The 23,822-nt window shown below is 46.6% G+C and overlaps 1 protein-coding gene across 1 annotated transcript in view; it reads left to right on the top strand.

The window, feature by feature from the left end:
• The window catches only part of FAM234B (family with sequence similarity 234 member B), a 32,178-nt gene that overhangs the window by 5,815 nt on the left and 2,541 nt on the right, over positions 1 to 23,822 (top strand). The window contains exons 2-12 of the mRNA XM_028532934.2: positions 1,024 to 1,422; positions 6,451 to 6,549; positions 9,717 to 9,905; positions 12,343 to 12,473; positions 15,970 to 16,117; positions 16,465 to 16,606; positions 17,609 to 17,752; positions 17,923 to 18,004; positions 20,668 to 20,823; positions 21,450 to 21,567; positions 23,020 to 23,240. Coding sequence (XP_028388735.1) covers positions 1,024 to 1,422; positions 6,451 to 6,549; positions 9,717 to 9,905; positions 12,343 to 12,473; positions 15,970 to 16,117; positions 16,465 to 16,606; positions 17,609 to 17,752; positions 17,923 to 18,004; positions 20,668 to 20,823; positions 21,450 to 21,567; positions 23,020 to 23,240 — 1,829 coding nt within the window. The remainder of the gene's footprint in view (positions 1 to 1,023; positions 1,423 to 6,450; positions 6,550 to 9,716; positions 9,906 to 12,342; positions 12,474 to 15,969; positions 16,118 to 16,464; positions 16,607 to 17,608; positions 17,753 to 17,922; positions 18,005 to 20,667; positions 20,824 to 21,449; positions 21,568 to 23,019; positions 23,241 to 23,822) is intronic.

Here is a 23,822-nt window from a genome sequence, read left to right as displayed (position 1 = left end):
AGAATTCTTTTTCCCTTTTAAATTAGACTTTTATATTTCTTCTTAACAGAACATTTAAAGTAGCGTTTACATTAGTCACAGATTACCAAGTACTTTCCAAAAACAGAAACTTTTTCTTGGTTTCTACTTGGTTATGACATGAAATAAAGGGTAAAATCATCCAGTCACTGGCAGGCAGGGCCAAGGGGTGGCTTGTGGGGAGGTGTGTGCACGCCTTCCTTTAATTTTCACCTCTTCGCCACCCCGGGTAAACATAAGGTCTAAGTGAAAACAGGCCCTTGTTGTGTAAACCATCTTTAAGACAAGCCCTCTTCCTCCACGTTCCTGCTCAACCTCAACCCTCCCAGAATACCTGCTCAGAACAGCATTTCTAGAGATAAACACTGTTTACCGGAACAGGTACTTGAAAGGGCGTCAGAATCCCAGGAAGGTCCTCAGGAGTGAATTCCCAGTGAAACCTCTTCAGGTGGCATTTAGTGTTCATCTTCCCAGTTGTTTTGTGGAAACAGCTGGAAGCCACAAATACTGGACTGTGAGAGCAGAACAATGTAGAGAGAATAACATTGTTTTAGAAGTTTAGGGAAGTCCCAGGAAAGATTGGAGCACCACATACCTAAGGAAATGTGGAAGGTTTTATGGAAGGCATATGGAAGGTTGATGATGTAAGAGCCATCATCTTTTTCATTAGAGAGATTCAAACAAATTAAAAGAGGTTTTAAATAAACAAAAAGTCATAAAAAGGCACTTGAAATTTGCTTTCTCTTTTCCTTTCCAATTTCTTCAACTCATGCAAATAGTACTTCCAGAACACTGTGATTTTCCTTCCTTCTAGCATCCCCCGCCCCATTCTTTCCTCCATGCTGGCGTCTGTTTTACGGAGCCACAAAGGTCCCACCTCGTAAATCTGCTTTGTTTCATTTTGTTTAGTTCTGTGCATTTTCCTAAGTGTTTAGAGTTGGCATGTGCTTGGTGAGGATTTCTCCTTCCCTGTTCTCCTTGAAGCCTCTCTTTCTGCTTTTTCAGGGAAGAAGAGCCCAGACCTAGGCGAGTATGACCCCCTCACGCAGGCCGACAGTGACGAGAGTGAAGATGATCTCGTGCTGGACTTGCAGCAGAAGAACGGAGGGGTCAAAAACGGGAAGAGTGCCCTGGGAGAAGCCCCAGAGCCCGACTCTGACGCTGACGTTGCAGGGGCTGCAAAGCCTCACCTCTCAGAGGTCACCACGGAGGGGTACCCCTCGGAACCCCTCGGGGGCCTGGAGCAGAAGGCAGCCTCCTCCCTCGTGTCCTACGTGCGCACATCTGTGTTTCTGCTGACTCTGGTGATCTCAATGATCCTGGTGCTCGTGTGTGCTTTCCTGATCCCCTGCCCGCCCAGAGACCTGCACAGCACGTGGAGCCGCCGCCTGCGCCCCCAGGGAGGTGAGTGGTAGGATTTCCAGCCCTAATTCTGTGAAGCTTCTGATTGCATTGAAAGTCTCCTCCAAGTCCTTAAAAACTAGTATGTGTCATGTAGCGCTTCTCGCCCTGTGTATAGAGGTGCCTTTAGGAGCTTAAGGTTTGAAATCAAACAGAAAGATGGATTGATACAGCTCAAAAAACTTGGGAAGATCACTGCTTTGTTGTGTTTCTGTTGGCCTTGTTTTTTTTTATTTTTATTTTTCAGTTATCGCTTATTTTCAATATTATTTTGTCTTGGTTTTAGCTGTACAGCATAGTGTTAGAGAGTCATACACTCTACAGAGTGTTCCCCCCCATTATTTCTAGTACCCACCTGGCACCGTGCATAGTTATCACAATATTATTGACTTATGTATGTCCCCTACTGTACTTTACATCGCTGTGACTGTTTTGTGACTACCAATTTGTACTTAATACAATAGAGTATTATTCAGCCATAAAAAAAAAGAATGAAATCTAACCATTTGTGACAGCATGGGTGGACCTAGAGGGTATTATGCTCAGTGAAAAAGTTAGTCAAAGATAAATACCATAGGATTTCACTTTTATGTGGACTCTAAGGAGCAAAATAAATAAATGAACAAAATTGAAACAGACTTGGACACAGGGAACAGACTGGCGGTTGCCAGAGGGGAGGGGGCTGGGTGCAAGAGGAATTGGCGTTGGTTTTCATTAGACGCAGATGACAGAGCATTGGTTTGCTGGGCTCCTGAGGCAGCCAACGCCGGGTCAGGGCAGAGCAAAGCAGTAGGAAGGGCTGTTTAAGGGAAAGGTAAGGCCCAAGGCCTGGCCAGACCAGAAGCCAGTGCTCCTGTAGGACCTTCAGGCATTTGTTGATCACAGAAACCTGACCTAATTTGAATTTTAAAATAATTTATTTTCAAGTAAAAGAGAGTTGCTTTCTTGCAGCAACTTTTCTTCCTTGTCCCTAATGGTTAGTTAAGATGGTGCTTCCCAAGTCATTCTAGCTATTTCGTCTCATTTTTGGAGCAGGACCCTTTAAAATACCTTGCTCTGGGGCAAGAATGGGGATTGCATCTAGAGTGTCCGTGCCGAGCAGTCAGCCCTGTCTTTTGTGAGCTGCATGAAGCCGAAAGGAGTCAGAACACACCCTTAAATGTGTCACTTTGACATATTGACTATTTGGACGTAAAAGCACTTGAACAACAGCAGGTACAAGAAGGCCACTCTGACCTTCAGTTCCTCCTAAAATCAAGAGGTGAAGCTCCCACATGAGAGATGTTCTTCCTATACCAGCAGGGGAGAAACGTTCTTATCACCAGAGACAGGACGTGGGGGCCAAGAGAAATGTGTACAGACCTATTTATTTATTTATTTATTTATTATTAAATTATATTTTATTGATTATGCTATTACAGTTTTCCCAATGTTCCCCCCTCTATCCCCTCTTCACCCTGCACCCCCCAACCCTCCAGCATCCCTTCCCACTTAGTTCACATCCATGGGTTGTACATATAAGTTCTTTGAGTTCTCTGTTTCCCATACCATTTTTGACCCCTCCCCATATATTTCATGCCTACCAATTATGCTTCTTCTTCCCTGTTCCTTCTCCCTGCTATTCCTCTCCTCCCCCTCCCCACTGAAAACCCTCCATGTGATGTCCATTTTTCTGATTCTGTTCCTGTTCTAGTTGTTTGCTTAGTTTTTTGTCTTCATTATTTTTCTTTCCTTTTAGGTTCATTTGTTGATAGTTGTGAGTTTGTTGTCATTTTACTGTTCATATTTTTGATCTTCCTTTTCTTAGGTAAGTCCCTTTAACATTTCATATAATAATGGCTTGGTGCTGATGAACTTTAACTTGACCTTATCTGGGAAGCACTTTATCTGCCCTTCCATTCTAAATGAAAGCTTTTCTGGATAGACTATTCTTGGAGGTAGGTCCTTGACTTTCATGACTTTGAATACTTTTTTCCAGCCCTTTCTTGCTTGTAAGGTTTCTTTTGAGAAATCAGCTGAAAGTCTTATGGGTATACCTTTGTAAGTAACTGTCTCCTTTCCTCTTGCTACTTTTAAGATTGTCTCTTTGTCTTTAATTTTGGGTAACTTAATGATGATGTGCCTTGGTGTGTTCCTCCTTGGGTCCAATTTCTTTGGAACTCTCTGGGCTTCCTGGACTTCCTGAAAGTCTATTTCCTTTGCTAGATTGGGGAAGTTTCCCTCCATTAAATTGTTCAGATAAGTTTTCAATTTCTTGCTGCTGTTCTTCTCCTTCTGGCACCCCTATAATTTAGATACTGGAACATTTCAGGTTGTCCCAGAGGTTCCTTAGCCTCTCTTCGTTTTTTTGGATTCTTGTGTCTTCATTCTGTTCCAGTTGGATATTTATTTCTTCTTTTGTTACAAATCGTTGATTTGAGTCCTGATTTCCTTCCTGTCACTGTTGGTTCCCTGCATATTTTACTTTATTTCAGTTTGGGTGTCTTTCATTTGTTCTTTCATTTTTCGACCAAGCTCAGTCAGTTCTGTGAGCGTTTTGATTACCAGGACTTTAAATTCTCCATCAGATAGGTTGGCTATATCTTCCTCACTTAGCTTGCTTTCTGAGGTTTTGCTCTGTTCTTTCATGGGGGCCCTACTTCTTTGCTCGGGGCCCCTGATAAGTTGTAGGGAGGGGCTTAGGTGTTCACCTAGGCAGGGCAAACCTTGCTGCACAGGGGTGCTGCCTGTGTGGGAGGGGCCAGAGAGGGAACTGTGCAGCTCACTTGTTCCTCTCTAGCACACTTTTCAATGAACTTGTGTGAGACCGGGAGTTTCGCCACCGAGGCAACTGCCGTAGTCCACAGCCTGCTCTGAGTCTCAGTTTCCCCTTAAGTCAGCCCTGCCTGCACAGCCTGCCACCACGCTGCAGCCAGCCCTGACTGTGTGGTCCATGACCTCACCGCAGTTTCTCTCCATCCGCTGCCTTACCAGTCTGGATGTTCTGGTTGATTTTTCCTTTAATTCTGTGGTTGTTGGAGTTCCATGCAGTTTGATTTTCTGGAACTTTGGTTGTTTATTGATTTTAGATGAGTCGTTTTTCTCCTTTTGGTTGTGCGAGGAAGCAAAGGGCTTCTATCTATGCCTCCATCTTCACTGGAACTCTAGATCCTCTTTTTCCAAACAGACCTTTTAAAAATACCTCTTATCTTCCTCTAGTCTCCACATATATTTGTTACTTTTTTATAGTTGCTTCTCTTATTGAACTTGGGATATAAGCACTTAGGCCTAGCCACCACTGGGTCTTCATTTTCCTTCTAGTACGTGTACAGTTTTATTAAATAAGATTTAAATGCTTTTCTCATTAATCTCTGTCAGTCCCAGCTAGAAACCCTGCTAGAAACCCTGCAGAGGAACAATTTTCCTTCCCCTACAATATCCCCACACCCCTGTGCTATCTTGATCTAGAAATATTTCATCTCTGACATTTCTGTGGTCCTAATTGAATTAGCTTCTGATGAGTTCTGTGTTCTCATCTTTACTTTCTTTTAAGGCAAAACTGGGTGGCTGTGACTTAAGGTATGTCTCTACGATACAGAATATCTCTTCCTTTCTTTTTTGATTTTTCTAATTGAGCTCTTGTAATACACTGTATATAAGTACAGTGTAAAAGCTAGTAACAAACTTTCGGCATATCCAACACCCAGCTTAGGAAACAGGACATTGGAATGACCTCTGAAAGCTCCATGTGTCCCTCTGGAGTGTGCCCCCTACTTTCCTGAGATGATTTTTTAATTTTTACTTCTCTTTACAGTTTTACCACATATGTGTGTCCATAAACTATATAGTCTCTAATTTTACCTAGTTTTGAATTTTATGTAAATATAATGTAGTCTTTTGTGAGTGGCTTTTTTGTGTAGTGTACTAACAAGTATTTTTGTGGTTTACCCAAACTGAGGTGCTGTAGCGAGTGTTTGTTCATTTTCAGCACTGTGTGATTTCCCACGGTAGGTCTGTCTTATGATTTATTGATCCATTTTACTGTTGACAAATGTTTATTTAGGTGGCTTCTGTTTAAAAGATAATGTTGCTAAGAAGATTCTTGTACATATTTCCTGATGCAGCGTGTAAGAATTTCTCTAGGGCGTACACCTAGGAGTGACATTGCTGGGTCATATGGTGTGTGCATGTTCAACCTCAGGTTTCCCACAGTGGTTGTGCCAGCGTACACTTCCACCAACCGTGTGTGAGTTCTCTCCAGATTTGGCAGGCGCCCTCTGTCTCCACAGTTTGGGGGTGGGGGCTGGTTGTCACTGCCAGCTGGAGATGGAAGTCCAGGCGTCCCCTAAGCCTGTGCTGACACCACCCTGGTGGGGGCAAGAAAGGGGGACAGGGCTCCCTCCTTAGGGAGGGAGGGCGGGCTAGGTGTGCTAGAACTGTTAGGGCTGGGTGGGTTAGAACTAGAGGCTCCCCACCTCGCCTTCTCTGACGTGACCCTGATGGAGGAGGGAGGGGTGCCGTGTTACCCCTGGCAAGGGTGAAAGTCTAGGCTCCACACTTGGCCTTTGCTGTGGGGGTGGGGCCTTAGTTTTATCTGCATTGTTTGGCTGGACTAGAGCAGTTATTATCTAAAACATTTCTGTCTTGCCAGGCTAAGGGAGCCAGCTTTTCCAGGGGCTTTTTGTCTGTACCTGTTGGCATTCCTGGGTTGCCAGCTTCTGTAGCACCTAGTCTGGGATAGCTGAGGCCAAAAAAAATAAAAAAACAAAAAACCCAGGGGGTCATCACTTTGTCATTCCTTCGGTCTCACAGTCCCTAGCTGGTCTGCCCTCTCACCACCTTCCAGAGTCTTCTTATATTTGTTTTATGTATAAAGTCCAGGGAGTTCAGCTGTATTTAGTGAGAGGAATAGGCAGAACCGTGTCTACTCTCTCTTACCTAGGAACCAAAAGTCTGCCTGATTTTTATGGACCTGCTGGCACTATGCGTTCATTCCTTTTTTAACTGGTTTGTGGTAACTTGCTAAGGATTTTTTTACATTGTGTTTATCAGGTGGGGACCTGTCTCCATTGGAGTTGGCCGACGTGAATGGCGATGGCCTGCGTGATGTACTTCTCTCCTTTGTAACTTCGAGGAATGCGAGTGCAGTCGGTAAGAACACAACTCCTAGAGGCCGATACAGGAGGTGCCCGTTGATTGGAGGGGCTGGGAGCTCAGCGAAGGCATCCTGAGGGGTGCTGTAGGAAAGGGTCTGCATCGGTCACCATGGGCCTGTCATACAAGATAAACCCTATCGGCAAGTTCCTGTGTTTAAGGAAAGCTCATTCAAGAAACCATAAGCCCTATAGCTGGAAGGAACTCTCAGTGGTCAGCAGTCCCATGAAGAAGCCGAGATCCAGAGAGGAAGTGCCTTGCCCACACACCTGCGGTGCTCACCGTCAGCTCTTAGGTTTCTGGAGTTTCCTCCCAGCCAGTGTTCCGTAGCCTCTTGGGTCACAATGAACATTGACGGTCCTACCTCCTCATCCTGGCAGAAAGCTTTTGTTCATGTACTAATATATCTTTCACACGTATACCCTGGCTGGGTGTTTTCCTACTACTCCTTCTGTTTACTCCTTTGTCTCTGCTCTGCACTCAGCTCTCTGCTTGGCAAGGCTCACCTGTGTGGGTTATGTCAAGGGTCTCCCTTGCGTGTGGACTTCCAATTGGGTTTGTCCAGTGGGAAGCACAGGGAAGAAATTGGAGAGGAAGGGAGCCAGGAGAGTGTGTATATTCCTCTGCTCCCTCTCTGCTGCGGTTATCTCAGCCTGGCTACCTCCTTGATCCCAGCTCGCAGCTCCTGTCAAGGTGGTCCTCTTACAGGACTTCCTGGATTCCAGTAGTCACTTCCTCCACTGTCCCCCAGCAACAGTTGTGAGGTTTCCCTGTGCCCTAACCACATCTTGTCTCTTTATTAACCCTTTCACAACCTGCCCTAATTGAGTGTGCCGTTTCCCGAGACCCCAGCTATTATACGCGTCACCTGGAAAAAAAAGGGCTGCATTTTAGGCACAGGTCCACAAGGGCTGTGGTTCGTCTCGCAGGCTCCATTATAGTACGTTTGAACTGTAATCTGTAAACTGATACAGTACCTCAAGTTTGAGGCTGAGGATGCCCCAATAAGTACTTTGTAGGTCCATCTAGGTCCATTTTAGAGAACTTTAGGCTGCATGCCTCTCTGATGTTATAAGGAATACCTTTCTGGGGTGTGTGCACTGTCTGGAAGCAATTTGGGCATAGTCTATTACAGAGAGGACCTCCAGACCAGAAACGGACTTTTATATGGTTGACCCTGAGTAATAATTTTTTCTGCATATGGCCAATTAGGTAGCCTTTGAAGTAAACATTTTCCCCATCCACTTTTATATTTAGAGATTTTTTTGGGTCATTTGGTATTTTGCATATTTGCTACATATCAGGAACTCATGATGACAAGGTCATGGGTCACAAACCAGCCTGATTTGGCCATAGATTGTAAAAAGAACAACATAGCTAACATGTGGTACTTTCTATGTGTTATGCACCACTGTAAGTCCATAACATATGTTATGGATGAATTTATCCCTCAGCTCAATCCCATGCAGTAGACTAATACTATTATCCCGTTTGCAGATGGGGAAACTGAGACAAGTGAGGCTAAAGAACTTGCTCAATATCTCCAGCTGGTAAATGATAGAGCTGGGCTCCAAATCCTGGGAATCTGGCTGTGGAGAGTTCAAGTTCTTGACCCTTGTATCAAACTGCTGTGAACAAAACTCCAGGCAGTGTATTCAAAGATCTGTGCTACTGAGCATGAGAAGGGTTGTGTTTTTTTTATTTGTTTGCTCTGTCGCTCAGTTCATTCAGTGACTGTGTTTTGAATGCCTGCTGTGTCCTTGCATAGAGCTGTGCTGGCTATATTAAGTGAAACGAAATGAGTGTGGTCTTTTCCTCAGGCAGTCACAGACTGGTGGGGAAGGGATAACCCATCATCATCCAGAAAAAAATGAGTCAGAGAAGTCCTTAGGGCCCTGAGGGAGGAAGCACAATACGTTAATCACAGCATCCCTGGGAAGTCTGGGCGTTGACATTTGTTACCACGATTTGTCACGACGATTTGTCTCCTGTATCCCTGCTTCTGGCAGCCAAGGCTGAAAGAGTGAGCTGCTGCTCCTCCCTTGTCTGTGGGTCGTCTGTTTAATCAGCAGCACTGAGGCACCAGTACCGTGTGCTGGAGGGGGAAAGTGTGTGAGATGGGGCAGCACCCCACACTCAAAGTGAATGTAACGCTGGCACCAGAGAAGGTTATTATTCTGCTGTGTTAATTGACATAAAATACAGGGTCCAGCAGAAGTGACGCCTGCTTGAGTGTCATTGGTAGGGTAATAATATGGGTGTCATAATTTCAGTTTTAACTTGAACATTTCACCTAAAGTGTCATATGGTGTACTTGAGTGTGATATTGTTATGTTACAGAATTACATGCTTATGATGTTGTAATAAAAGATTTTGTAATAAAAAAGGGGGCATTATTTGTGTCGGACCCTGGATTATTCATTGAAGAGGTGAGCTATTCTTTACCAGCTATCCTTGGGCCTAGGTATTAAGTTTTTCCAAGAATTCTGTCCTGACTGGAGCCAAATCAATTGATTCCAATGAACTCTAAACCAGGAAGACCTACTGATTGTTGCTAAATGTAATCTGCAGGTTTTTTTCTAAAATATTTTTTTCTGCTCTCAGGGAGCAGTTACTAGTGACGATTATAATTCAGATATTTTGCTCCCTGCTCTGCAAATATTCTAGTTTAGCCTCACTTTTCTGAGCATACCTTTCCCCCCTCCTGTTTTTTTGTTATTGTTCTCAATAACTACTTTTTCATATTCTTGATTTTTTTGCTCCTTTTTTAACTTAGAAAACAACTGGCTGCTCCTTATTAGGTGCTTTTTAAGGCACTGAGTACAGAAATTAATGCCTTAATGTCTTTGTCCTTAAGTATATCAGTTTTGTGGCACTCAGGTGACAGACACGGAAACAAGTGTGTTGGGAGAGGTGCGAGAGTAGAGTTCCATAAGGCAGCCTGGAGGAGGTCCATGGCTCTTATCCTGGACAAGAGATGTGTTAGCAGACATGACAGGTACTCTGTTTTCGGACCTTGTTGCCAGAAATATGGGAGGGAGCTGAGTACACAGGTGTGGACGCTGCCTTCCCACCATTTATTTTGGCTTTCTGGCCTCTTGCTCATCTCCATCTCTTATTTTCTCTGCCTCCTTTGTTTTCTTCTCTCTTTTGTGTGCTTTTAGGTGTCTCAAGGCCAACTGCTATTCTCGTGTGCCTTTCGGGGATGAACGGCAGCACACTCTGGTCCAGTCCCCTCCCTGAGGAGGCTCGAGATATTACATGTTTGGACCTGATGCCAGGAAGCAGGGCCGGGACCATCTGCCTTGTGACAGGGACACACAAGATGTTCAGTGCATTCAACGCGACATCAGGTAAAGATCACTTGCCACAAAAGGTTTCTGCTCCAGTGAGCCCTAATCTCAAATTAGAACAATCTGGTGAGCAACGTGCCTTTCCACTCTCTCATGGTGGAAAATCTCACCCACTGCTTTGGAAGGCGTTATTGAGGGAGACAACAGAAAGAGGGGTAACAGATTGAGTGCTAGATCCATGGTTTAACCCGAACAGAAACTGCCTTAAGGTCTTTGATTTCCAAGTAGTCTCCTTCCTCGGTCATTTGCATGAAAGACAGCTGAGCAGTGCCTCTTTGTATTTGATACATGTTGGGCCCATGTGTAAACTCGGGCTTTAACTACTTAAAAATATGTCAGTGAAGAAAGAGAGGTTTGTTGATTTGGCCTTTTATCTTCTCATTGCACTCAGACGTGCACGACCCGAGGAACGAAAAGGAGTCGCGTGTAATGGGGGCTCTTTTCAGAGTCATAAATGTATTGCAGGTGTGCTCGTTAACACCTTAGACTCAAGTGGAGCTGAATAAATTTCATCCTCCCCAGTTTTAGAGGTTGGAGTTTGGTCGTGGGGTACTTCAGAGTAAAAATAATTCACTGTAAGTTAACTTTAGAATTGAGGTCATCTTAAAAATCTGTACTTTTTCTACTCATGTGAACACAGGTAAGGAGAGAGAATTAGTCTTCTGGTTGGCTGCCCCAGGGGGTTCCTTAATAGTTGTAATAACCTCTAACTGGTCAATTCCTCTGTCCCAGACAAGGGGGTTCCTCTCGTAACTGAACAAAAACGGGGGTTTGGCTGCCCACTGCCACCAAAAGGCGAACTTGAGAGAAACTGGTGAGAAAGGAAAGATTTTTAATTCAGATGTTGAACAAGCTGGGGGAACAGAGGACTCGCCCTCTCAAAGCTCATCTCTTCCACAAAACCCGACAAAATGCAGCCCTCCTGAGCAAGACCGACACACAAGGCAGTGTGCAGAGTTCCTGCTCCATTTTAAATTGCCCTCCTTCGGAGCCCAAGGCCGCTCTTAGTGGTCATCCAAGTAGCTTAGCTTGTTCCCGGCTGCTGTCTGGCTTCAGGCTCCTTCCTGGAGGGAGGCTGTATGTGGAGCTGCTGCTGCCATTGCAGCTTCTAGGGCCACAAGTTCTCATGGCTCCTGGGCCAGAGAGCACGGTGAACACACTGGTGAATGCTCTACCAGGTCAGCGGGAGAGACAGAGACTCCCTGCTGGAGGCCATGGGCCATGTGACTGCTGAGGTCACGTGGCCCACGGAGAGGACAGGCCAGTGCACTATCTGAGTGCAGATCCTGAACAGTGAGCAATGAGCAAGAGAGTTTCTTTCTTCCCCTGGATTTATATTAATTTTGGATGTGGGATGGACCAGGTGCTTTTGAAGAATGATCAACTAACTTCTAAATTTTTGTGTGCTTTGGGTAGGTTCACTTCCCAACCAATCCCTTCTTTCCCCAGGCCAGACTGACGGGCCTATTTGGTCTAGGACCCCTGCCCCTGCTGCGCATTCTTTTGCACAGCCTTCCTCCAGTCCCACCCTCAATCTGGTACTGGAACAGGGAGGAGTGCATTTTCCCTCCATCCAATTATCTTGCTGGCCTTGTGAGTGCTTAGTGTAAGAACCTCTTCCTGTTGGCATCATGGCTGATGGGGGAGACTCCCATGGTGCTCTGTCAGCTCTGCACCTCCCATGCCCCAGTCCCTGTATGAAGCAAGTTGCCCACCCTCGGGGCCCACTGGCAGAGAACAGCTGAACTAAAAGCCTAAGAGACCCTGGGGACACCACACAGCCTCTCAGGCAGCACTGACGCGGCCTCAGTGGGAGGGGCGGGGCATCTGTAGCTAGGAGCTGGACCTCTGCACCAGGGGCGGAGTGTTGGAGTGTCTGCAAAGCAGGAGCTCTGGTCAGCACTCATCATGGTCCACACCCAAAACGACCTGGTAGTCTTGCAGAAGTGCTGTGAGACCCAATGTCCTTGCTATGACCCTAGGCGGTTTGCAAAGGTATTGTCTGGCTGCACGCCATGCCCTCGGTGCCCCGAGGAGCATGGCTCAGTGGCTCCCAGGTTCCATACCCATGGCCTAGCTCCATCTCCCCTGGCAACCCCTCCTGTTTCCCACCCTGAGCCTTCTCCTAGGTGTCCAGACAGGCTGTCTATTGGTATCAGTCTCTCCTGGAGAGACTTTAGTGCCTCCATTTTACCTAAAAAATCAAGCTGTGACATTATTACATGGGTTTGTTAGCTAGATACTTATGGGTTTCAGCTCACACTCCCTGCTCCCTTCTTCCCTGTTTAGTAAGGTAAGAACTAAAGGAAAAAGGAAGTAGGAGTTGCAGTCTGTTGTTTGGCCACTGAGTTTCTTTTTTCTGGCCTGGGGACTTTGCAGCTGCCTTCTCCAGAGGCAGAAAGCCATAATTGTGATCAGCACATCTGTCCTCCCCTAGGGAAGACTCTCTGGACTTTAAACCCGAACTACTTAGCCAACAGTACCCTGGCTGCCCCGGGGGTGGTGCTGCCGGACGTGGATGAAGACGGCGTTCGGGATCTTGTGGTTCTGGCTGTTGGAGAATCACAGGTAGGCTGTATATTCAGTGGTCTTTGTTTCTTATAGAGAATCCTTCAACTTCAGCTAGTTTTAATATTGTTATTATAAATGCAGCTTGAAACCTTTTATTATAAGGGCTTAGATTTAAATAAATTTGCCTTGTGAAATTAAATGGATAAATGATCATTCTGAACCCATTTCCCCGGCAGTCTCACTGTGGCTCCATTGACTACGGCATGGTGGGGCTGTGCCCCCAGGGACAGCCGTGTGTGAAGTTGCCCTGTCACTTTGTAGCTTCGTGGCCTTGGGTGAGCCAGGGACCTGGCTGGGCCCGGGCTTCTTTGCACGTACAATGGGAATGTCAGAGCTGGGCATATTCAATGTGCCCAGAGTAGTGCCTCTGTGTATGCCTCGTTTTGACATATTTAACTTCATTGCAACTATAAATCAAAAGACAGACTGGTAGAAAGTTTATAAAACAAACATATAGAAACAAATACAGAAAAAATTATAAGTTGACAAGAAATAACAAAAATGACTGAAGAAAAGAGAGCTGTGGTTCCGGCTGCGACAACACAGACTTTGATTCTGGTGCAGGTCCTTACCTTCTGCTCCCGCGTCAGGCTTCCCTGGGGCTAATTATCCTCTGCCCAGGTGAGTAACGTTAGGTGTTTTTTCTCCCTGCATTACAGGATTAATGAACATGGTTACCTCAATTTTAAGTTTTTATTCCTGAAGTATTTCTTGGAGCTTATGTGAAAGTCTCTCTAAGACTTCCTAGTGTGAGTCTTCCAGGGGATGTGTGTGGACAAAACAATTGAACAATTTGGAAAGAATAAATGTTGAAAACTGTGGATACAGATCATTTGGTCTCATTCGATCATTTTAATTTTAATAGACCTTGCGTTTGCTGTTGTGATTTTTATAATGCATATGTGGAGTGGAGTTGTAAAGTCTGCAAGTATTTACTATTTAGAAAACAGAATTAAATCTATCGGTATTTTATGGCTTTCTGCCAAGAGCCCGGTGAACTCTTAAAGTGCCCCCAGTCACGAGTTTGAGGAGCGCGGCTCTAGGACCCCAGGCGAAGCTGGCGTTTGTAAGATGAGAGGAAAAGCAGGTGAGGGGAGTGTCAGAAGGCCAGCCAGTTTTAATGACACTTTCCGTAAGTGGCCAGTTGGTTTTGAAGCAGACTGAACCAAAATTCTGGAATTATTCACATAGTCTGTTTCATTCCGTCACCGTGAGTAAACATGGGGTCTAGGGCAGATTTCCATGGGCACATCCATCAGGCAGTGATTCTCCGAAGGTCCCAAAGTGGGAAGTGTGGGGGGTTTCTTTTTGAAAGAAATTACAGTTAGCAAGACATTGCACAAGTTTATAACCTAGAGCCCAGTGGTGGCTGATGGGGTGACGACGCTTCAGGCCTTTCGCAGTGAGACCCCCCACAGTGAGGCAGCCTATCACAGAGGAATGGGTGTCTCCCCAATCCTGCTTTGTGCCTCTGGTCTTCTGTCTCTGCCAGAAAACAAAAGGAGCCCAAGTTGCCTCAGAGAATTTACTCATTTGCCCAATAGTGTACAGATACGGAGTAGTCTCCATGCTGCCCCCAAAGTGATAGACGGTGCTGAAAAACCTTGGAGAAGCGATGGGATTAGAGCACTAGCTTTATCTTTATACTGACTGCTTTTGACCTCTACACCAGCAACAGCGAAGCTGAGGAACCTGCTTGCTGTCAGCTACAGACACGGAAGGCTCGTTCTTCGCAGGGAATGAAGCGTATTAGGTCTATTACTTAGAGCGATTGCATCCTGAGATCTGGCTTATGGCAGGGTAGGCTTGGGGTGGCCAACCTGGTGTGGGGCTAGAGGAACTGATCTGGCCTAGAACATCAGTGGGAAGGGGCCTTAAAAGCCACGTGGTAAACCCCTTCATGGCATGCTTTAACCTGTGACGCAGTACTCCAGGCTCATTGGCACCTGTTCTCTCCTTGAGTACTTAGGCAGGTGGGAATGCCACTGGTTTGTGAAGCAGTCCATTTGATTTTTGGTCAGGTCTAGAAAATTCTGTCGTTGATGAGAAATCTTCCTTCTCATAGCTCCCATTCATTGTTCAGGGTCAACCCCATAGAGCTACTCTGAATGGATCTAATCTTCTTTCTACATGGAAGACCTTTGCCCGTAACCTTGTCCCACTAAGCCTGCTACTCTAAGGGCTAAATATCCCCAATTTTTCATACTGTTCCTCATGTTACATGGAGTCCAGGCCTCTCTTCTTTGATTTCCTTCCCTTCGTGCTCCAGTTTGTCCATATCTCTTTCAAAACCCTCTTCTATTTCTAGTATCAGTTTTAGTGACATAAGGAAATTGTTACTTCTTTTGATATAGACTCTGTATTTCTATTAGTGCAGCCAAAGATTGTGATAGCCTTCCTAAGATTCAGTTTTTGCTCATAATCAGTTAAAACATCCATGTCTTTTAATTAATCAATTAACTAATGTACCAGTTTCTTCCAGATTTTGACACATCGTATAGCTTAAGACTTTTTTGAATTTTGAGTTTGTCGTAGAGCATATTAGCTATCTCTCTCAGTTTTTTGATAAGCTTCGATTCTGTTCATTCAAGTCTTTGATAGGAATGATGATAGGATTGGGACAAAAGCAGACTGCTACGACATCCCAATAAAAACCTCCCTCCGGATTGTCATGGACTCCTTCTCTGGAAAATCACTTGTCTTTATCTTGTCCATAAGAACTCAGGATGGTAAACTTTGTCAGAATCCTTACTGAAGTCACAATATCAGTACATTCCTCATATTTCCCAGCCAGCCACTCTTTCCAAGAGAAAACCCTCTCGGGCAGGGGTTGGCAAACTATGGTCTGTGTGCTAGATTTGTCCTGTTGCTTGTTTTTGTAAATAAAGTTTTATTGGAACACAAGCCTATTCATTTATGTGTGACCAATGGCCACTTTTACACTACAGCGGTAGAGTAGTTACTACAGAAACTGTTGGCTGGCAAAGCCTATTAGCTAACATATTTACCATCTGGCCTTTCACGGAAAATGTTTGCCTCTTTGCTTCAGAGTAGGTTGAGAGTGGCCAGGCCAGACATGTACTGTTTTGATGGGAGATCAGTGTCTGCAATGATATTTGTTGGGACCACTAAATTACTGGGTATTTCTGGGCATGAGAATAGAGGCCCAGGGATCAGCTGCCATGTGTTTAGCTCTGGACTACAATTCTGGGCTCAGGTGACTGTTCATCAGCCACAGCTGTGCTTCAGAGCAACTGCCTGAGCTGCAGTAAAGGTGCCCTTTGCAGGTACCTTAATGAGGGGCTGGGACAGTTGCCTCTTTTTCTTATTTAGAGGGAAATAAAATAAAGCAGGTTTGGCTTGGTGCTTTCCAATGCCGGAAAGTCTTTCTGAACCCTTAGCTAACAAGGAAGCAATGACCAAGTGGAGAAACAATTTGATTAGGAAATGATAGGGTTTCTATTGACTGGATGCCCTTCTTTCAATTCTTCAGCAAGATTTGTGCTTTCTGCTGGTGGCTGGCCGGACAGGGAGTCCAGTAGGCCGACCTGTGAAGTACAGCATCGTGGGAGAGGGGAATCTGATCGGTCCTCAGGTTTACATCACCGCAAATGGAGCTGTCTACATCCTGTTTGGATTTGGTAAGAAGCAAGGCTGGTTTCTGCCACTGCTCCCCACTGCTGTATGTATGTGATCAGGTGTCTTTTGGGAGACAGGGTGAAGGCTCGGGAATTGCTGACACCAGCCCTTTCCTTCCTTCCTTCCTATAGTGGGGTCTGCCCCCTGCCCCCACCCACTGCAGGTTATGAATTTTGCTTTCCCTTGCTGCCTTCTGTGAAGAGAAGACTCTTTGTTTAGCATCTGCAGAATTACTTCCTGGTTCACTCCGTGTTGGACCAGTCTGGGTGGGCTGTGTTAGACAGGCCCTCGTCCTGGGAGAGTTCTATCAAATTCAACTTCTCAGTGTTGGCTCTTCCTGTGGTGCTAGGAAATATCCAAGCTGTCGCCCTGCGGGACATTTTTGTTCAGGCCCAAAATCGGGACAGCTCACCACCTTCTCTGCAGATAGAAGAGCCGGAGTGGGAGAAGCGAAGATCTGTCAACCTGTCTGAGCTGATTGACATTTACAGGTAGGGCCTTGTCATTGGGGTCCCCCAAGCTGTCATGTGCCATGGAGTCTCTGAGTTTAGTTGGGCTGGTGAATGTGTGGGCAGAGTTTTGGGGAGAAACAGCGATAGCCTTAATATGCCATTTTCTGGTCTGGTTAACGTGAGTGAGAAATTTTCTTTTCTTGATAACATGGTGTGTTGATGTCCACGTGTTAGTGACCGTGATGTATGTTGTGGTCCCTTTGCACGCAGATTGCAAGGAGGAATATTTGTTTAGGTTCTGAGTCGGTGGGGCAGGGCAAGGCTGGAGGGCCTCCAGGTAGGGAGACAGAATTACTTAAAATAACTGTCTGTAACACTGTGCTGAAGTGTCTGCCCCACTCTTCCTGCATTGTTCTCTAAGTTGAAGAATCATGTTGGCAGAAGCGAGGCTAGTCATCCATGAAATCTTATTTTTTGTTCTTGTTTATTTCTTAACTAATAGTATGTAATTTATCTGTCACATGCAGTGGATTTTACCCACTTACCCCTAAGCCTGAGTAATAATTGTCTTCATTATTTTAATACTGAAAGTTTCAAATCATTTTCTAGCATTTTCTGAGGCAGTATCATGCTCCAGTGAATCTGGCAGACGTGGTATAAAATAGTTCCAGTCATATAGAGAAGCGATTTGATAAAGCGTGTACCAGGAGCTGCTGTCCAAGCTTACTGACACTTTCGGGACTCCTGTCCGGGTCTCTGTCCCCCTCCCCTATTCTTTTTGGCTCTGTTTTCTTCCCTGGAGTATCCAGCGTGAGAGGCACGCGGCACTTCTGTGAGTTCCTTACGAGCTTGCATGAATTTTCTAGGGATCCTTGGTTTCTAAAGGTCAGGAAAGTGATACTCAGCTGGAAGGACAGACTTCCCCCAGGTGGGAGGTGAATACTGGAGTCTATACGGACATATACCAAGAGAGAAAGTCCAAGCCCGTGGGTCAGGAAACTCAGTTAAGCGGGAGACTAACTGTTGGTCTTGGTGATTCAGTGATGGTGTCGAGCAGTTCCAGATGGTGAAGGCACCGGATTCCAACAGCAGCAGCCTCCTGATCACCACCCGACAGGCCCTGGTCCTGCTGCGGGGGCAGACTCTCACACCATACTGGACTTTGAGACTTCAAGGCCTACGCAGGTTTGCAGTGGGCTCCTCATGTTTGCTGTTTGGGCCCACTTTCCCATGTGTAAAAACTGCCCGGAACAATTGTTTGCTATCTGGAACTGAGGCAGAAGGGAGGGAAAGAGCTCATTGTTTTCCTCTTTTCCTTATTCACTGTCCATCACTTACTTTCTTCTCCTTTGTAGTCAGCCTACTCCTGGGTATTTCACTGACGATCGGGTGTTAGACTTCCTTCTGCAGACGGAGGATGGAGTTGGGATGAAAAAGGTAAAACCTCCGGACTCAAATCAATCAAAACTTACATAAACTATAATTTGTGTGCAGCCCTGTGTGAGGCATTGAGAGAAGTAAAAACAACCTGAAAATATGGTCCCTTCCTCCAATATGACTCAAAGTCCAGCAGAGTGGATGAAATGAAAACTTAAATTCATGCTAAAATCTGCAGCATTGGGAGCTTTTCTAGCTAACCTTCTTCTCGCACAGGGCCACCTTCTCCCGGGCCCTAACTTACAGTTGGGCCACTGGAGCCTTGCCGATGCCTCTGGGTGGGGAAAGGCAGGCATGAATAACTCTCCTTTTTCAGTATATACCGTCCACATCTGAGATTTTCAGAGAAGGCAGGATATCCAGGGTAGCTCTGTTGTTAGAGAGGGCTTTCTGAAAGAGGGAATGCCAAGCAGGGTCTTCAAAGTTGAACTTGAACTGTATTTCTGTGAGGGGGGGTGGGTGGGGCAGCATGCCGGGGCTGGAACCCAAGACCAGAGGCCTGAGACAGAGCGGTGTGGGGTGTGGTGGGGCCCCAGGACACTGACTAGGGCCTTCTGATATTACATGAGGTTGCATATTGTGAGGATATAATGGCTGGGCAATTTTCATTTCTTCAACATTACAAGCAGAATTAGTGCTTTTAAAATTTCTTTTTGATAATTGACCGAGCTTTTTGGTTTGTTTTTACTATAAAATATGTAACTATATATTGTGTACTGTTCCCTGAAAGAGAATTCAACACACAGTTAATCATCAGCTCTGATGTGTGCCAAATTCTGTGCCGGATACCCAGGTGCCGTCCATGGAGACGTGGCCAGAAGATGAGGCCACAGGCCATAGCTCGTAGTCACTGGGGTGCCCATTGGCACACAACTCTGCCACATCATGGTCAGTGCTATAAGGAGGCGCACAGTGCCACTGGAATGTGGAGAGCAGATTGAGTGAAGGGAGTCACAAGACGCTTTGTGTTGTTCAGGGGTCGGATCTGCAGAGTCATGGGCGCGGAGACGAGGTCTCCAGAGCGGACAGACAAGGATGGGGTGAGGGGCGTTCCCGCCAGAGACCAGAATGAGCTTAGCTGACGGAGGGCCGTGAAGGCGAGGCTGCAGAATTTGGATGAGGTGTGGGTGTAGCAGGTTATTTGGTCACCCGCAGAGGACAGATCCTGTGATATAAGAGTCACTTCAGGGAGAGTCTTCCAGCAGTGCTGTCCAGGAGAGAAGCAATGTCTGATTGTCTTTCAAAGGAATTTCAGGTAGAGATTGGAATTTTCATTGGCATTCCTGTCAGGGTTGGGGGAGCAGGGTAGGTATAGTAGGTTGGTTGAGGGCTGAGAGGCTGAGGGTTAGGACTTGGGTTCTAATTCTGGTTCCACTACTTGGTGAGGTCGGGCACATCGGATAACTTCACCTACCTGCAGCTTCTGCATCTATAGGATGGGGCACAACACTGCCTACTACCTTCGGAAGGTTATTGTGACAGTTAAATGAAATAATAAGCGTGACTGGATAAGATTGTTTAGTGCAATGTCTCTAGACTTGTTTTCTTCCCAGGACTGTCAGAAGCAATCCTGGACTGCTAGCCTGCTCCCTCTGTGACTGCTCAGAGGGGTTTGTCTCAGAGGGGTGGTTCTGAGGCCTGTGTGAGGCAGAGTCTGAGCGCGGGCGGAGAAGGGCAGGACTGGAGAGGCTGGAAGAGTAGGGCAGGGATTGTAGACAGAGGTGCAGTCCTTTCACACACTGAAGAGCAGAGGCACGGGGGAGAAAGAAACGGGGGCTGGAGGGAGACGGGGGAGTTCCAGGAGGGTTTTGTCAAATGACAGGCTGTGAGGAGTTTGGGGTGAAAGGAGATATAAATGCTGCTGGGGATAATGCACTCCGTTTCTTTAATTATCCTTTGAGAGATCCAATAAAGGAGCAGATTTTCTCTTAATTTGTTTTTTGCCTGTTTAGACTGTGGTCTTTTTTTTTTTTTTTTTAAAGATTTTATTTATTTCTAGAGAGGGAAGGGAGGGAGAAAGAGAGAGAGAAACATCAATGTGTGGTTGCTGGGGGCCATGGCCTGCAACCCAGGTATGTGGCCTGACTGGGAATCGAACCTGCAACACTTTGGTTCGCAGCCCGCTCTCAATCCACTGAGCTACACCAGCCAGGGAAGACTGTGGTCTTTTAAATTTGAGACTACCCTTGGGCTGAGCTGCATATGCCATGACACCCTCAGTCAAACACAGACAGCTCTTAGCCCAGAGTGTGGGACCGGGCGTTGCTGCGTCGGGGGAGGGAGGCCGCAGGGATGGGGCGCTGCTCCTGGCATCCGGTTTCAGCACCACCACTGCGGATTGGCTCGCTGTCCGAGGGCCACTCGGAGCAATCTAGGTTACCTTCATTTTCTCGTCTGTGAAATGAGAGATGCTTTATACTATCCCCTTCCCACCTGAGAATCCTGTGGTCCTCTGAACTCTATGGAGTGGGAATAAGGGCTGGAGAAAGTTGGGTCCTGGTTCCTAGTTGTTACTTAAATGCTTTCTGAACACCTGATTTGTTCACATCTAATAAGGTCAACCTGTTAATAATACATGTTACTTGGATCTCTGTGTGTGTGGTGTTTACTTGGCCCTGCGGCCCTGCAGAGGACAGGCTGTACCCGCTGTCTTCTCTTTACAGATAATGGTGGTGGACGGGCACTCCGGCTCCGTTGCTTGGAATCACAGTGTTCCCTGTCAGATGAAACACACACCAACCACCTCAGCAGTTACTTCAGACCAGAAGTCTGTCTTCCTCTTTTGGGCTGAGGGGCTGTCGGCCGCATCTCCCAATTCCGTGAGTGAGCCTGGGAGGGGCCCTTTGCCACTTTGTCGGATGGCAGCTCCCCTGCGGGGCTGACTGGCTCTGGAGGTTTTATTAGATCAGCCACACTTCCAAGTGGTTATGGGTGGAACAAAAGAGGCTTCAAGTGGGCAGAGCAGGAAGCTCTTTCCCCTGAGCTCTGCTTAGCGCCTGTGCCTTTCTGCCAAGTGGTGTGAAAGCCGACAGCAGCCCTTTGGCTACTGGCTACAGTGGTGCAAGGCTCGATGAAGGGCAGAGCGTCCTCTCGAGACCCTAGGGGCACATTTGCAGGTGCTTAATGGGTGCTGCCACTGTTGAAGAGGAAACGTTATGACTGGTCTGGAATGGGCCGGGAAGGTTTCATGCAGGGCGAGGCTGGGCTTTGAGAAGTGTTTTCTAACTTGTGGTTTGATGAAGTTAGTGATTAGTCAGTGTTTTGAACTCTTTGAAATATGTCTCTTGTATCTGCGAGTTTCTCTCTCCTTGTAGTTGGGGTCAGGTCTTAGCATCTGAGAGGAATGAGTAATCTCCATGGTCTCCTCTGCCCTCTTCGTCCAAGGGCCATCACGTGCGGGAATGCAGAGTGACCTTTGCTTTTCCTTTTTGCTTCTCCTCGTCAGGATGTCATCCTAGGAACAGAGCCATCCAGCCTTCACCACCTTTACCTCCTGCATCCAGCGTTCCCCTCGATTGTTCTGGATCTGGCCAATGCCACGGGCACAGTCACAGCTTCAGAGGGTGAGTCCTGGCGACGGTGGGAGTCCGTGCTGGCTGTGTGTGAGAACACCACTGTCCCAGCAAGGGACAGAGGTATGCTTTCAGGTGACAGCAGGGGGTGTGCTGAGCCACTTTTGTTTTCCCTGGTGTCCCTGGTGCCCCAGCCCATTGGCAGAGCGTTCCCTTGGGAAGAACACCAGGCTCAGTGGGTGAGGACCCCTACCCTTGGTACCCTTGGCACCCTTGGCATCTGCGGCATGCTGAGGGGAAAGTGCGCTCCGGTTCCTAAAGGCTTCTGAGGGGCGATGACTCATGCACCATGCACTCAGCAGGTGTTTGTTGAGCATCAGTGGTGTGCCAGGCACCGCACCAGGGCTGTGAATACAAATAAGAATAGTCTCTTGACCCTTTAGGAGCTCGAGGCTTAGAATGTTTTCTGAGGGCATTGGTTTGGGACACTTCCCTTTGGCCAGTAAAAGGAAACACGCCCATTACATAGACATGGCAGAAACATCAGAGGAAACAAGAAAAGTGGCCCATACTCTGACCACTCAGCACCGCTGTTAACATTGCGGAAGTATTCTTCTACTTTATGTATGTATCTAAAAATTACCACATAGCAAAGTTGGGATCCTGTATTAGGGACCCTGTAATTCAGGAGACTTGAAGCCCTGGGAACTCAGCCACTGCTGCCTGCTCGGCGGGAAGTGTCCGGTGGGCCCGGCCTCACAGGTGCCTTGCCTCAGGCTGGCCGTGGGGATCTGCCGTTCCTGCTGGGGGAGGGTGGGGAACACCAGACCAGCACGGTTCTTTTCGTCTTTCCACATTCTCTTGCCATTCAAAGACTTGCTCTCTCCTTATAAACTTATTTGCCTTAAAGTTGAAGCTAATGCTTTCTCAGTTTGGGGGGAACTTGCAGTACACCTACCCAATGGCTTTGTGTGCGGTGGGGGGCTGGGGATGTCAGCTTGCACAACCCCGTGATGGGATCCAAATGAACTATTTTTCAACATCAGGATAAAATATTGTCATTTGGTGAACATTTAATAGTGGTAATTAAGAATCAAGACCATTTTTATTACAACACCTATTTTAAAGATGAGGCAAAATAAACACTAGGGTAAAGCCTATGTGACCACATACCGACAGTCTAGAAATTCTAGTTGTGCCCACTTGTCACCATAGCTGGCATAGCCTCTGGTTTCCTGACCTGGGGCTTTCTTAGAAACAGCTTCAGAAAAGAAATGGTACAAAGACCCGGAAGAATGCACTGCTTTGCTGGCACCCAGTCCTTCACCACAGTGCACCCACAGTTCAGCTCAGTGCTTGCATCTGTTGGGTGCTCGGTAAACTTCTTATATGAATTATGAAGGAGTAAATGAACTAATGAATCTAGTTGCTGAACCAAACCACTGTACTGTTAGTGGAAGTCTTCTGTCCTTATTAGCTGTTCTTGTTTTTGTCCTTCCTCAGTTGGAATTAACGACCTCTGGAAAGATGCCTTTTATGTTACCAGGACAACGGGGCCAAGCTCCAAAGGCCACCCAGCACCCCTGGTGGTCAGCAAGCTTAGTCTACGGTGGGCACTGATGGAGGGCCAGATGGTCCAGCTAAAGGAGACCACCCCCAAAATTGGCCGTGGGGAGCTGCGAAGATTCCTCTCTCGAATCAAGTTTGTTGATTCTCCCTCGCAGGTGAATAGCTTCTGACACAAATATTTGGTTACTATTGAGGGTTTATGACAAATTCTACCAACTCCAACATTGTTCTTTAGAAGAGAGAGAGAGAGAGAGAGAGAGAGCCTTTTTGAGTAGCCACGTATCAAGAACCAGTTGTTTAGGACTGGTGCTATTTTCTAAGGGTGCTTCATCACCACTGAGAAACGGTACTCAGTTCCTTTCAGCTGGAAATGTGGTGCTGTCTCCCTTAGGGGACATTGGAAAGGTGGTGTCATGGTTTTCATCGCACCAGGGACTGAAGGGGTGGATACTACTGCCATTTTCTGAGCAGGGGCTAGTGATGCTAACATGTGGGGCTCGGGGCGGTTGCATAGAATTATCTTGCTCAAAATGCTAAAACCCCTCTTTTCCCCAAGGACTGTGGTCTAGTTCAATATTCAAGAGCTTGTCATGGAAAAATATGAAGTCTCTGGACCTTCCTGGGGAGTCTCTTATGAGCTATTGCAGCTACAAAAAGGACAGGAAAATAGAGGCTTCCTCTACTTCCCAGCCATGAAAAAGATTAAAGTCACTGACTGATACTCTCACCTTTCTGCC

Source organism: Phyllostomus discolor, chromosome 2 (assembly GCF_004126475.2).
Source record: "Phyllostomus discolor isolate MPI-MPIP mPhyDis1 chromosome 2, mPhyDis1.pri.v3, whole genome shotgun sequence".
NCBI classification, from domain to species: Eukaryota; Metazoa; Chordata; class Mammalia; order Chiroptera; family Phyllostomidae; genus Phyllostomus; species Phyllostomus discolor.
The sequence above is the reverse complement of the archived record's forward strand: the minus strand, read 5'-3'. Positions and strand labels throughout refer to the sequence as shown.